This window comes from Pempheris klunzingeri, chromosome 12 (genome assembly GCF_042242105.1).
Source record: "Pempheris klunzingeri isolate RE-2024b chromosome 12, fPemKlu1.hap1, whole genome shotgun sequence".
Lineage (NCBI taxonomy): Eukaryota > Metazoa > Chordata > Actinopteri > Acropomatiformes > Pempheridae > Pempheris > Pempheris klunzingeri.
Window position 1 is genome coordinate 23,512,256 of NC_092023.1, and position 15,677 is coordinate 23,527,932.

The window sequence follows — 15,677 nt, forward strand, 5'->3', positions numbered from 1 at the left end:
GTTGTGAGTATTGGACAGTTGTAAAAAAACAAGTGGTGATAAAGTGAAGGTGGTGGCTGTGATATTGTCTTGAGATTTATGTAACACTGTTGTTAAACAGTCTGACGGCAGTGGGGATGAACAACCTGCGGTAGCGGAGCTGCTCAGGGCCCCCACAGTCTCATGCAGGGGGGAGAGGTGTTGTCCATGATGGATCTCACTTGGTCCAGGCTTGGTACAGCCTCCTCCTGTCACTGTCCGTGCAGACTACAGCATAGAAGATGAAGCACGCTCCAAAGGACCTCAGCCTCCTCAGCAGGTGTCCCTTCTTGTACAGGGCAGCGTGCTGTCAGTCCAGCCCAGCTCATTGTTCAGGGGAACATTCAGGAATTTGTTGTCCTCCAACACCTCAATGTCCAAACCCTGGATACTCACAGGTGTGATGACGGATGTTTTTCTCCTGAAGTCGATCATCATCTACTTCGTCTTGCTGGCATCAGTGTGAAGCTTCACACCAGCTGACAAAGTCGTCGACGAACCCTCCGTATTCTAGTTCGTTCCCCTCGGATACACATCCATCTGTATCATCTGAGAACTTCTGGATGTGACAGCTGGCCGTGGTGTGTCTGAAGTCTGAGGTGTAGGCGTGTGTCAGTGTCAGTGTCAGTGTAAAGGTAAATAAAATGTATCACCACTGGTCAGTTTGTGCTCACAGCCTTGTTGCCTACATGACCATCACTCAGGACCGCAGTATTTTTATTTCAGAACATTACTACACTGATGTAATAGAAATATAACAACAGACGTGTTTGCAAGGGCCACTTTTTTCATGTTATCATTTTTTCCTCTATCATTCTCATTTTACTCTGCCTTTTATGTTACCAATTAGATAAAGGTTTTCACACATATGTTGTGCTAAGATGTGACATTCCTGACTGAACACAAAACCTTCAGCCCTTTTAGTGCCTGCTCCATTCACCAAGTCTTATTTGTAGCCATATCTACAGCAGCATCTAGTGTTCAGTATGCAGCATCACACTCCAGTGAACTCAGCAGAACTGGGATTCATCAGCTTACCATTGTTGAGATCGTTTGGTTGACTTGAAAGTTCCATTTTTGACATTTTGACATTGACATCTACAAAATATACGCTAAGTTAAAAAGTAAGTAAAACCTAAATATAGTAAACTTTATATTAGAGCTCAGCAAGATGTATGTTATTGTTTTCCCATCCTACAGAATTTGCCATATTTCTAACCCAGACATTGATATTTTCCAGAACAACGCAGGTTTTCTCATAATATTCACACATCTATGAATTTATACTTGAAAGAAAATCCAGTGGGTACAAGTGAAATGAAAAGACCCGTCGTTCCAAATGCACATTTACAAAGAAGATTTTTCAGATCGTATTCATAGCTTCCTTTTAGAAACTGATTAAGCAGGACACTTTATGCTTTAGCTCAGACAGGTCAAACCAGAAAGGAAAAAAACACAAGTATTTTTGTCAGAGTTCCAACAGGGCTGACCTGCAGTGAACCAGATGTTCAACAGATAAGAAGGGACAACGTGACATCGACCACACACGCAAACCAAGATAAAAACGTCAACAGTTTATTGTTTGAGACAGATATATTTTGTTTTTTGATTTACAGCTGATATGTGCAGAACAAGAAGCATTACTAGTTACATATCATCGCTAATGTGTTCACAGTGACAAAGGCTGCAGGCAAATGCCACAACATTTCGGAAACCGGTTCCCTGCATGCAACAGAAGCACCAGGCATGAGTGTCTGCTGCTACGATACGCCTGCTCATTAAAGCAGGAGCGCACTAAGGTGGAATACATCGATGTGATAAGTGCAAAAAGTGACAGTGATTCAGTTGCATTTACTTTTGTCATCAGCGTAGATCCAAATCTCATTGTGGTGATAAAGAGAGAAATAGGTGTCATAGTAAACTGCAGAGTAAGTGGGGGGATCGGTACAATCTTTACCCAGAGCAATCCAAAGCTTCTCCATGTTTTCTTGGCCACTCTCGATGCTTGGAATACCATCGAAGACCCTTTGATGTGATGTGGAAACAATGAAAGAAAAAATTGCTTTAAAAGATTTCATCTGATTAATTATGTGTCAACTTTTCAACTTTTGTCTCATTATCACTTGGTAACCTTTGAACTTTGAGAATGATATGGAATGTTGAACAATAGTAAAAGCTCACTTGACATAGACGGTGCCTTCAGGTTTGCTTGTCAGTGTGACTTCATCAGTGTTTTCAGGCTTTGTTGTCCCAGGAGGAACAAACCAGGACAGGGACAGATGCTGATCTCCCCTGTTGGTGATCAGCACTGGCCAAGTGTCATCGGAAATCTCGTGACCTGGAGGAGGCAAGCATGGTACAAAACTGTAAGAAGAGTAAATGCAAAAGTGGATACGGCAAGTGCAGGAACGCAGGCGAGGTCATCTTGTCGACAAATGACTAAAACAGCTTCAAGGATTTCAATTTGTTCGGATGCTTCTCCCATCACTTTTGCTGTGTTTACACTGATACTCTTTATTTTAAAGCAATGCAGGGCCAAATGAAATCAAAACTGTTTTGTTCTCACTGTGTGGTGTGTCACATCCTCATTCCGTAGGTTCGTTTTGCTTTCTGTATTGATGAACAACTTTAGAAAGCTGCTACTCGCTATAACCCGTCTTAAAATATAACCACATCCCAGTTTTATTGCTTTGGACTGTTCAGCGGAAAAATGAGCACCACAAAACCAAACTACCATATGAGTGAAGCTTTTAGCTGCAGATCCTGACAAACCTGCATCCCTCTGCCTCTCGCAGTACTCCTTCAGCCTCGAACGAGCAGACATTAAGGAACTCGACGTAGTGCTTTCTATCTTGGTGGTGATCCAATCAGAGGCAACATAGTGACGCTCCTCGAAATCCTGAACAGAAATAATCAAGCTGTTTTTCCACATAATCCAGAACACCAATGTGTGTGTGTGTGTGTGTGTGTGTGTGTGTGTGTGTGTGTGTGTGTGTGTGTGCTCTGAAACCTACCTGGTGTTGTTCAATCAAGGTGTATTGAGGACATTTTTTCTGGTGGCAAAAGTCTGGAGGCGTCCAATCTTGTCCTGAGCAGAAGGACAGCAGGACCAGAGGCAAAAGCAGGAGAAGTGGCTGCTCCATCCTCGACTCCTGAGATGCAGCTGCAGAAACACTCTGCCTTAACCTGAATGCCACATCTCACATTACCGGTTTATCATGTCACAGCCACTCCCCCATTGTTCAAGGAAGGGGACTTCACTTTGTCTCAGCCACTGCCACACCCAGTTCCACTGGCACTTCTTTTTTTGGGGAAAAGTGTGATATCTGATGAAAAGTCTGATATCTGATGCATTTTCCTCCACTCTGAGAAGTGGAGCTTGTTGCACTGTAGGGTGTGAGGTCAACACTGGAGTGAGAGCTTTTCACAGTGTCAACAGGGATTCATCTGCAAATAAGATCAAGGCCAGTGTGATGTGACAGGGTTGATCACATGTACAGACAGCAGGAACAATCAACAGTGAACAAGGCCTCTTTCAACCTGGTAGTATGAGCATTTTAAGATGAACCCTTATATCAAATGAACCCTTATTTTTGATCTATTTTTTGAACTTTGATTGTGTTTTGTTGTAGCGTTTATTTTTACTATTATTATTATTATTGTTATTATTACTACATCTACTTCATGTCTATACATTTTCAGAACAATTCCCTTTTTGCCGGCCAACAGATGGAGAAGGTGTTTTGAAGGAGTGGGCTGCTTTGTGTGCACACTGACGCAAAACTGGCTTCGGATTTCTTTGGCTGTATCCAGCTGGCACCATGTGTGGTGATAATATTCAACTGCACAATCACAGTTAGGTAATATGCAGAAAAGTACAGCTCAAAAGTTTTTTTTTAATCAGCACCGCCAGCCGACACTTGACTTACTGTCTAACTTTTTACTTTCACAAATATCTTCAGTTTTTTTCTACTCTTGATGGAAAGATGCCATCCAGCACGTTTCACCTACCTTTGGCTCCATTCTCATGCCTCTCACCCCAAGCATACACATCTGTGGCACCAAGCACCAAGGCTGCAGCCGCTTTGAGGGGAGGAGAACTGTTCCGTCACATAACATCAGAAACTACCAGGAGTCGAGATTAGCCAAAGAATCTGTGATTGAAATCTTGTGTGAAACCGTGTGGCAGAGCTATACGATGCTGATGACAGTTACTGCTGACTGTAGGTAGTTCAGTCACACAGTGCAGCAGCATCAGTAAACACGACCGTGCTCTAAAACTAAATCTCCTCTGAATCAAACTGTTGAACCTTAACCGGTTGGTTATTTATAGATGATACTTAGCGTAACACTACCTGCTGATTCAATCAAATGCGTGTACATCTCTTCAGAAGCAATGTCTTTCCACTGTGTTAGCTCATCGATCCGCCTCGATGGGGGCATGAGGGACGACTGATCAGCCTTATTTTACAGTGCTGCAAAATAATTATGAGACATATCTGTAAAACAAAGGTTCGTTTACAACTTGTCCAAGTTGTGATCAGAACACAAGTCAAATTGCAGCGACATCTGCAAATGTTCAGCTGTGTTTCTCCTAAACAGACCTGTCGTGTCACACAGTATGAAGAATGTATGTGCTGGTCTGGCCTGTCGCCAGTGTGTCAGTCAGCATAGGCCTTATCTGATCTTCATCTGTCATCATGCTGAAAGGCTTTCGTCTAGTTTTAAAACATAGAAGACTAAAATATTTTAATAGAAAATATAAAACTATTTCTATCAAATAGATCAAATGCAAATTACAAAATGCTTTTTTGAATATGTTGATCAGAAATACAGCCCATCCCTGGCTGAGCGGTTATGATTGCAGGGATCGTTACCGCTCTGCAGTACAACCGGTGAACCTGAAAAAATGAAGAGGAGAAAAAAAAAAAACCCAAACAACTTTCCCAACTCTGAAAAAAACATTCATCACTGCAGCTGTGTGTGTGTGTAAGTGTGAGCTGTTAAACATGCGTTCAGCTGAGTTAAAGCTACTTTGGATGTCTGAAGGTCGCTGTCAGTTCTCCGAACGCGTGCTGTGTATTGTTGCAATCAAACAAACCATTTAAAGCAGAGAATTTGTTTAATTTGGAGTTTATTTTGGAGATGAACGATGAAACATGTGACCATTTCCCTAAAAAAACACACCTTCTTGTCATGTTCACAATGACTTATCCAGCTTCTTCGTCACATCCAAAGGTTTGGTCTGACAGTGAGCAGCTCTGTGCTCTTGCATGAAGGTTATAAAGTTTCACTTTGGTTGAAACTATTATTGAGAGTGTAAATGGTCCTGTTGGAGGACGTACAGTGTTCTGATGTTCACACGTACTGCATCATATATTCTATCCACCTTATTGATATCAAGACAGTGTTACAAAAAATGTGGAGCAAACTGGTGAGACAGTGAAAGCTTGACATCATTATCTGCCCAGTTTTTCAGTACTTCAGTATATAGATTTATGATTACTGAATTTGACATTATTAGAATTCTGCAACACGTTTTTATTACTTTTTAATATCATTTCATTTTAAATTTTGCTTTTCGGTTCAGTGTAAGATCACAGAGATTCCAGCGTGGGTTTGCTTGATTCAGTCTGGTTTTTATTGTTTAAAAAATGTTTGGTTTATTTTAGTTTTTAATAGTTTCAGCATTAACTTTATATAGGGGGGTATTCGTCAGGGGCAGTTTCAAGAAGTCCAGACTTGGTTTTTACAAACACAGCACTTAGTGAAGGCAGCTGCAGACCTCTAAGTCTCAGGAAACAGACGCATTCAGGCTGGTCGTGTTGACAAAGACCAAAATTAAAGTCATTCCCTGTACACTGTTATCATTCCTTTAATTTTAGTTACACAACATCGTTTCAGTTTCCATTTTTTCCCCTAAAATCTGGTTTTCATTTTTATTCCCATGTTGTTTTTTCACACCAAGTTCTAGTTTTCAGTGGAGTTTTAGTGAGCTATGATGGTAAAACTGTCTCCAGACATCTGATGAGAGCAAACAGCATTTCGTCCTATCTGGCACTAAAAGTGACCCTCCTGAAGGGAAACTTCCCCTCGAGCAGGATCGGTGCAGCCTGGTGCCTCACAGCTACAGCAGGTGGCGCAAAAAGACAAAGATGCGTCGGGAGAGAGAGCGCGCGTGAAGGAGCGAGAGAAGGGTCCCTTCTCCTCATTACAGCACCTTAGCATCCTGGCTCTCCGGCAATGCACCTGCAGCCTCTCCTTGCAGTCCTTCTCCACCACCACCACCTCCTCCTCCTCCTCCTGTCCTCCTCCCCGGCGGTCGGGCAGCGGTAGTGCGCACTGAGCAGCGTTAGTGCGCAAGGCGGCCGGCATGCACCTGGAGAGAAACCGCCCCGCCAAGCCGTCCAAGGGCTCAGCCGGAGACACAGCAGCATGCAGAGCGATGCTCTAACAGCAGGGATATAGCAGCAGAGCACCGGGCGGATATCAGAGCTGCAGCATGGGCGTGGGAGAGAGGCAAAGCGATGTAATTCCACGGACATAAGACGGGTGGGTGGGGGGAACCCAAGTATCGTTTGGATAAGAGTTGTCCCGCGTGCATTTCGGGGTCTCGGTTTGTTGTCTCGATCTGTGAAAATCACCAAACACAGTACTTTTTTTCTGTTTACCTCCACCGGAGTTTCTAAGGATGGAGAAAGGCGCACAGCAGCAGCCGCAGCTGTCCAAAAGCGCAGAGAGTCCGGCGGAGGACATCTCCAAAATAAACGACGAGGAGCTGCTGAAGTGGGGCAAAGAGGAGCTGGTGCGGCGGCTGCGGAGGGCAGAGGCGGAGAAGAGGGGCGTCATCGTGGAGCACGGCAATCTGATGCGGGAGGTGAACCGGAGACTCCAGCAGCACCTGAACGAGATACGGAGTTTGAAGGTGAGATGCGGGGCCGGCGGACCCCGGGGAGCGGGGGTGGACCAGGTTCCCTGGGGCTTTATGCCGGTGTGTAGGCTATAATAAGCATGCTGATGTGGAGCTGTACAGGATGTGTGAAGACACACGGCCACATTTAGGGAACACACCGTCAGTTAAGGGCAAAATGGTCACTGAGTGTTCAAGGACATCAAATCATAAACCTGTTGCATATGGGATAGACAGAATGCAGAATGATTTTCCCCCCAATGCATCCATTACATATAAAATGGATTTTGGATTGAATGTCTTTGTCCCTAAAATTTCGCCCATTTTTGTCTAAAAATACAGAAATGTTTGCTGATGTCACCACCAGAGAGAATGACATCATGACAAACTGATCTCAAACAGAATGTTATCAAACCCTAGTTAAGAAAACAGGCTCCAACTGATGAGGATTTCATTTAGAGCTGGAAATATTTAGTAGATTAATTCATTAGTAGATCAGCAGAAAATGAACAGGCAGTTATTTTCTAAAAGAATAACTGTGTCCGTCGTTGTTTAAGCAAAAATGCCAAATATTCTCTGCGTCCAGCGTCTCCAGTGTGAGGGTCTGACTGTTGGTCCCACAATAAGAAGACATTTGACTTTGGAACACTTTTCTATCTCACTATCTTTTGACATTAAACAATGAATTAATGAATCAAGGATAAATTGACTGACTAATTGATAATGAAGATAATCGTTACTGTAGTCGCAGCCCTGATTTCATTATTGGTTCATCTGACGACCGACTTCTCTGTCAACTAATTCATCATTTTGCCTATAAAATTTCAGAAAATGGTGAAAGAGGACCATTACAGTTCGTCCCCTCAACTGTCTGGAACCCAAAGTTATTCAGTCCACTGTCATATTAGACTAAGAAAAGCAACAAATCCTCACATTTGAGAAGCTGGAACCAAAGTATGTTTTGCATTTTTTGACGAAAAAAACAACTCAGATGATGATCGAAATGCTTGCCTTGATTTTCTTTCGAGCATCTAATCATTTCAGCTCCCACACACACCTCACACACGCAACTGCATGATGGGAACATTTTCTCGCTTGTCAAATGATCAATCCCAGCAGGATCATGCATGGAATCCCTCACTGCTCACTGCTGCTCTGTGTGTGTGTGTGTGTGTGTGCCTATGTAAACCAGGACGTGAACCAGAAACTGCAGGAGGACAACCAGGAGCTGCGGGACCTGTGCTGCTTCCTGGACGACGACCGGCAGAAGGGGAAGCGGGTGTCGCGGGAGTGGCAGCGTCTGGGCCGCTATAGCGCCGGCCTGATGAGGAAGGAGGTGGCCATCTACCTGCAGAAGCTGAAGGAGCTGGAGCAGCGGCAGGTGGAGGTCATTCGGGAGAACCTGGAGCTCAAGGAGGTGTGCCTCATGCTGGAGGAGGAGAGGGCTGTGGCTGCGGCTGGAGGGGGAGGAGGTGGTGGTGTTGTGGGTGGGCAGGGAGGGCCTGGCCGCAGGAGCTCCGTCGACAGTCAGAGCAGCTTGTCTCAGCTGGGCGGAGGTGTCCCAGCACCTGGCCTGCTGAGGGATGTAGGAGATGGGAGCAGCACCTCCAGTGCAGGGAGCACAGATAGCCCTGATAACCCCCACCTCAAACCCTCTTCCCTGGGCTCCAACGCCAGCCCTGGAACTGGATCAAGATACATCTCCTCTGAGCACCAACACAAACCAGGAGATGTGTGTGAATCCACGGGCCGAAGGCACAGCTCCACCCCAGAGTACCACACCTTTCCTCAGTCCTGCCGCCCCCGCGGGGGGTCCCTCACCAACCTGGACCCTCGGGGCCTTCGGGGACACAGCCCGGAGACACACAAGTCTCCCACCAGGCTACCATGTGACTCCCACTCTAAACCCTGCAGCTCTGACCTACTAGCCCAGAAACAGCTATTGATGTCAGGGCAGGCATCACCGGGCTGTGGGAAAGGCTCAGCCAAGTCCAGCCCAGAGCTGAGTCAGAGACACCGACCGGTTCACATGGTGGGAGCAGGCGGTGGGAGTCCTGACGCTAAGCAGGCAGCAATGGGGACGCCTGAGCACCTGAGGAAAGGGCGAGTGATCGTGGGTAGTCCAGAGTCTATACGCCGCCATCATCACTATCAGCTCAGCCCTGGGATGGAGCACGGGAAGGGGAGGTATAGCAGTGTCTCCCCTGGCAGGGACAGGGGCCAGAGGAGGGCAGCGGGAGAGGAGATGGCCCCCCACCACCAGAGTCTGTACAACGGTAGGCACAGGGTAACTCTTATCTTGTATTTCAATCCACAACCCACTCATGACCCATAGAAAGAACATTACAAAATGTACACCAATGTTTTCACCATTGATTCAAAAATGTGTCATCTGGTCTGAGCTGACAGATATGAGGCCGTTCATTAGACAGTTCAATCACAGACACATTTATTATAGCATCAGTATGACCTTTTTGTCTGTTGGGAAAACTCCAACAAACCATTGTCATAGAACTCACACATTACTTAGAAATGCTGTGGATGATCTTTACTGACTGCATGGAGAAAACCCCAGTATCTACCAACAACAAGGGCTTTCTCAGCCTTCTGAGCCAGAAAATTAACAGTGAGTATTATTAACAGTCCACAGTTCTCAGCAACCGAGTGTTTTCACAGGTAGCTTAACCACTAGAGTCAGCAATGAGGTGGCAGCTACTGAGATTTTACCTTGGAAATAATAGTTTGACAAAATAATGTTCACTAAAGATCTTACGAGCACTTTCTGGTACTTTTAACTGCACTTCATGGTCTTCATCCGTGGATGGAGTTTGCTCAGACACAGGTTATGACAATCCTTACAGTTCCACAGAGAGGACATTTTCCCATCAGTTACTGAAGATGTAAACGCCAGTGTAACAGTAACACTGATTGCAGGTCACATGTAGACTTGCCTACCTGCTGTTAGGACCTAGATACACACACACACACACACACACACACACACAGCTCATGGGGATTTACGGGAGATGTGTACTCTTCTGTGTGTGTTTGTGAGCAGGGGAGTGTGGGTGATGCAACTCTCCAGGGTGTATGGGTTACATAGGTACACCAGAGATCTGTTCAGGGCCAGGATACACACACTTACACATGCAGTCACACCTTTGGAAATGGAAGTGAAAGCAGAGAGGGAGAGAGAGTATTTAAAGGTCCACGCAAGACACAGTTTGTCGCACGTGTGTGCGTGTGCATATAGAAAGACAGGTCAACACACATAAAGGGTGTGTGTGTGTGTGTGTGTGTGTGTGTGTGTTAGAGCTGTCTTTAAGCTGTCCACTCATTTCAGTTAGCTTACATTTGACAGTCGTTCAACCTCTCTGACAAGCTCACAGTGATTTTTCCCACATAGGAACTATAAAAGGCTGCTTTTTGACAGCAGAGGACGTGTAATGTGTTCTGAAGCGACAGAGGAGACGTGAAATACATTTGCTTGGCTTTTAAGCCTGACTTAATTTGGCTGCCATTAAGTATTCCCCTCATGGTGTTTGTGGTCTAATTGTTTCTCTATATATGTTTCTGAGCGTTTACTTTGTGTGACAATGTGATTGGATTGTGTTGCGTTCAGGGACCGCCTCAGTTTTTGCGAAACAGAATTTCATTTCGCCCCATTTTGGCCCCGTGTTGGAAAACGGCTGTTAGTATATAAGGTGTCTTGGAGCAGTACTATCTCAGTCAGAGCCAGGCTCTTTCTTTTTTGTGTGTGAACATTCATTGTTCATGTGTAATGCTTTTTGTATTATGCAGTGCTTGGAGTAGCTATTACACTGCAGAGCCCCAGAGCCATGCGTAAGGGAAACCAGTGTGCTCTCAGACGTACATCAACCAGCCGTAGGCTGTACTGTAGCACACTACATCCACGTAACAGGAAGATATTGTCAGAAGATCAGTAATTACAATATTCCAATATACTGTACGGCTTATAAATGGAAAACCAAACCAACGCACATGTTGGTGAAGTGTTCACTGCTCCTTGTTCCTTGTTAGGTTCTCCAAGTATGTGGACCTGGAATAAGAGGGATGAACACTATTGTTACTGGGGTCTGGGTGGTGAGGTTGCAGGCATGCTGCATCCTGTATGACCACAGGCCTGGTACATGACGGAGGTGCTGCTGATCATATTCATTACATTAGAAACCTGAGATTGCTCAAAATATAACTTTACACTGTAACTGCCAGACCATTGTTTGGTCAAAAGAAGTGACTTCTAGCAACCTCACCGCAGATTGATAACCGAGTGTCATAAACAGATCCTCTGGATCTCTTATAAAGGGGTGCAGTGATGCAGCAATAAAGAAACAGGATGAAATAGAGGTATCAATAGCATTATTTCACTCATTATTACCTTGTTTTCCAAATAAAATGGAATTCCATGTCTTCAGGAACAACATCTATCCATTACTACATGGTTAACAAGAGAATTAGTTTGTGTGTTGGGAATTTAGGAATGGGTTTGTCCATGATTACACCTGCGTACCACTAAGGTTGTTGTTAGGCCTGGTCTGGAGTGGTTCTAAATATACGCATGCTCTCAAGAATCAGAAAATTTAAATTTAAATCTATAAGACGTCACTGTGCCTACCCAAGAAATAGTTTAGCACAGAACCCCTCGTCAAAACCAGAGCCAGGCTAGCTTTTCCCCCCTGTTTCTCTCCTTTATGCTAAGCTAAGCTAACCTTCGCATGGATGTGGCTTATATTGAGAGTGGTATCAATTTTCGACAACGACAATTCAATTCAATTTTATTTGTATAGCCCAATATCACAACAGAGTGTCTCACAGTGCTTTACAAACGACAGAGCTCATGAGCAGAGAATGGTAATTGGTTTAGGCGTTTCGACCACTCAAAGCACTTTTACATCCTCATTCACCCATTCACACGTCATTCATTCAGGACGAGACTATTCTTTCACACACATTCACACACTGAAACTACACTTCAGGAGCAAGTTCAGTTCACTTCAACACGCTGAAGGACTCATATGAGCCAGGATCGAACCAGCGACCTTCCGATTGATGGACGACCCACTATACCTCTGAGCCGCAGCCGCACACTCCTTCTATGTGTGTTGTAATCGAAGCTTCTCTGTCCTTTGTTTTGTCGTCTGTGAATCCTTCAGTGACTGAAGCTGCTGAAATTGAGCTGAAGAACAAGTCAGAGCAGCTGCTCAGCGACAGACTCAGATAAGCTATAGACACCCTGCACAGCAACTTGACTTATATAATGCTCTTTGCAGCTGCTAACACTCTCAGAGCTCCATGTTGGGGGTTATAGTTGTGCTGTCTTTATATTTCCCGCTGCATCATGTGTCTGATGCTGTCTGCTGGAGCGTGAGCGTGTTGGTGCTGTACGATGATAGTCCAGCAGCAGTAATGATTTCTATAGTGCTGAGTGGAAGCGCTCTATATTACAGCTGAGGCCATGGGAAATAACTTTGTACCTTACAGGATCCCTGACTCAGCTGTTACCAGGAAACAATAGAGGCTGGATGTACTGTACTGTAAGCTGAGACGATGCATATATATACATCTTAACAACATTTGCAACATACTATATGCTTTTAGTAGAAGTTCAAGTGTAGCGAATCCCCAGCTCTATAGTTTTTCTGCCTCATAGCTCTCAGCAGGATTCCTGGAAGAAAACACAGCATCCAGTTCAGTAAAAAGTAGATAAGTAGACATACTAATGACTGAGATTGCCACTGACTTGAAGAACAGTTTGAATTTTAATTCAGAAGCTGGGGGTCATTTGCTTTTGTCTGTAGAGGACAGACTCAAAATCTGCAGCAACACTGTGTGTGGCAGAAACATGAAGCTGAATTTAGTTTCATATGATATGTCACTCACCATAACTTTGCCTCAGTGAGTCCAAATTCAATGAATCTTTACTATTATAACGAAGCAGAAATTTCCAGAAAGCTCTTGGAATCCTTTAACAGAATAAAAAGCCTAAAGGATCAATAGTCTCTGACTATTCAGTGTATTTGTCAGCCCTCCTGCTTAGAGCGGTTTAGTTAGAAACAAGGAGTCTGTGAGGGTTTAATGACCTAATGCTCATTTATGCTGTCTGTCTGCGCACATCTGCTCCGTCTCCTGGTCACTATGCTTTCTCACCTCACTTTTGGTGTCTTTCTCCTTCCTTTTGTTACTGAATACAAAACTAATTTCAATCAGCGCCTTGATTCACTTGCTTTTCCTCTGTGTTCAAAGTGGGAAATAGTGGTTTATTGGGAACCCGAAGATCTCAGCCAGGTATCCATTTCCCTCTTTGACACCAAAAGCATCAACAGAAATGCTCCACTGCTAGTTAACCCTCTCGTGTTTTGTCCTCTACTTACTTGGAAAGGGGACAGACAACAAGACCAGGACAGGTTGATCTCGGCATGTGTCAGAACTCGACCATCATTTCTCACTTACTGGTCCATCTGCATGTAAGATTTCACCCCTGTGCCGATCATGGCTCGCCTATTTCTTTATATTTACATTAAGTTATACCCTACATTTAACATAATTTGATTTCATAAAAATGCTAAAATGATGTATGGATTCATCAAAAACTGAACCAAAATATTGATAAAAGTAAGCTGCAGCCCTACTTTTGCATCTGTTATCTGCTCTGTAGTGAAGAATGCTCCCTTCTCTCTCATTTTTATTCTCAGGGTCTCTCTCTGCTGCCTGGAGGTTTCCTCTGCTCTTCCAAGCTCCTGGCCTCATCTTCTTCTTCGCCCTCATCCATCTCCTCCACCTCTCATTCATTCTACTTCCATTTTCTCCCTCTTAACATCTCTCTGCTCTGTGCCATGCCATCGCCATGTAACACCTATTCTTTGCAACCCTGCACCTCTTGTTGCTGGCCCCACATAGCTAGTGTAAATCTTCATTAAGCTGCTACCATCAAAGGCCAGCAGTTTTACAAATTGAGGTCATTAACTTCAGTGGTCTCTCTGCACTGCTGCCTTTGTGTACTAGATAATTGAAAAGGCCCTGTGTGATTTTCCCGTTATAGTAGTGCTTGTACCAGCAATACAAGCTGGTTCCAAAACTATTGTGACCCTCAGGTTGTGTGCTTGGGTTTGACTGGGTGTCAAGCGTGCAGCACAGCAGGATGATGATATGCTGCTTTTACAGTAATAGAGGGGTCACAGTACTCCCACACAGTGCGCCATAAGAGTTTCGACACACAACAGTGTGGTCAACATTTTCAAGAAGTGCTGTGATTGCTGTGTTTTCAACACAACTGGGAAGCATGGCAGAGTTAAAAGTACTGCCATCAGCAAGGAAGGACCTCCAGAGCAGCAACGCGCCATGTGGTGAGGTTGGTGACAGTTAAACGAGAGTTGGGTGTTAGCTGGTTACATTAGCTGTCTTGAGTCCTTTGAGTCCTGTGAACTTTGAGTTTGTTAAAGCAAGTATGTACTTGACTCCAGATCAGGGTTGTCAACGTAGCAACTTTCTCTGTAGATTTGGCAACTTTAAAGCATTTTTAATTTCAAATCTAGCACCTTTTGGGCAGACCTGAATATGAGAATCATCAATATTTGTTAGTGAATGTGCTCTTTTGTGGCTGTGGCTCTCCGGACTGACTGTGTTCAGTAAGTAGAGGAGAGAAGCAGTACATTCAGTTGACCAATCAGCAGACAGAAATAAATGTCAATAAGCTAACGACCAATCACCGATTTCCATTTTTTGTCTTGGAAACTCCCTCCCCTTTGTTTTTGCAACCTCATTTGGCAGATTTTTCATGATCAAGTGATTTCAGATGTGATTACGAGCCACCTCTGCTTGGAGATTTATATTAGAAACATTCAAAAAGTGTATTTTCAGAGAAACTTTGACTCACCGATCAGAGGTAGAGCAGCTCATCTACCAATCACAAGATTGGCTGTTTGATCCCCAGCTCCTCCAGTCCCTCCAGCTCCACTTGATGAACCGTTTTGCTCAAGGACAAGACATCGAATCCCAAATTGCTCCTGAAGCCAATCAGTGTGATTGAACAGTCCTCCTCCACAAAGAGATTCATGATATGTGAATATATTGTAAAAAGCGCTTTGAGAGGTAGAAAATACTAGAAAGACAAGTAAGTTCCATTTACTTCATCTTTTCACATTTCATCCATACCTATAGCACTCAGGCTGACATATGAGAAGTTTGTGTTGAATAAAAGTAGACACTTCAGATTTGTGTCAGGAATTCCCAAGAGACAGATGAAAAAAAAATGTCATAATTGATGCCGAGACATATCCTGATGATTAGTAAACTGGTCTTTATGGTTTTTCTCTTAAGTTACACTTTAAAATGCTGATTTACACTTTGAGATTCCACATTCTGTTTTGCAGTGGCCTTTATTCCAAGAGGAGCACAACTTCTGGTTGCATTCATTTTGCTGTATGAGACACTGGCTTGAGGAACAAATCCAGTATTCCTCTGTTATTCATTTGCTTCTCCTTCTGGTGAAGCTGTTCTCTTTAGCCCAGCTGGTGTCGGTGCCAGCACTGGGGGAATATGTGCTGAATCAGATGGGAAGAATTAGTGTGCAAAACTCATTAGTTTCTGCTGAACATAACCAGGACCCCGAACAGGCTCCAGTGCAAATGACTGTTGAATTTGGATAAAGTCTTTGTTCTCACAGAGGAGGAGAACAGGAGAGTCTCACCACTTTATTAGGAAACCAACATCTCTCTCGATTGAAGCATGT

General features: G+C 44.2%; 2 protein-coding genes across 2 annotated transcripts in view; one reads left to right on the top strand and one right to left on the bottom strand.

The window, feature by feature from the left end:
- Positions 1-1,577: 1,577 nt before the first annotated feature.
- Positions 1,578-3,178, bottom strand: soul2 (heme-binding protein soul2). Its single transcript, XM_070841152.1, has 4 exons — positions 3,033-3,178; positions 2,791-2,917; positions 2,200-2,356; positions 1,578-2,043 (listed from the first exon to the last, which is right to left on the bottom strand). The coding sequence occupies exons 1-4, from the start codon at positions 3,159-3,161 to the stop codon at positions 1,860-1,862; spliced, it is 597 nt and encodes a 198-aa protein (XP_070697253.1). The 5' UTR covers positions 3,162-3,178; the 3' UTR covers positions 1,578-1,859.
- A 3,531-nt stretch (positions 3,179-6,709) lies between these two features.
- The window catches only part of ccdc85a (coiled-coil domain containing 85A), a 30,541-nt gene continuing 21,573 nt past the window's right edge, over positions 6,710-15,677 (top strand). Inside the window, exons 1-2 of the mRNA XM_070841624.1 lie at positions 6,710-6,943; positions 8,121-9,204. Of these exons, the coding sequence (XP_070697725.1) occupies positions 6,710-6,943; positions 8,121-9,204 (1,318 nt within the window). The remainder of the gene's footprint in view (positions 6,944-8,120; positions 9,205-15,677) is intronic.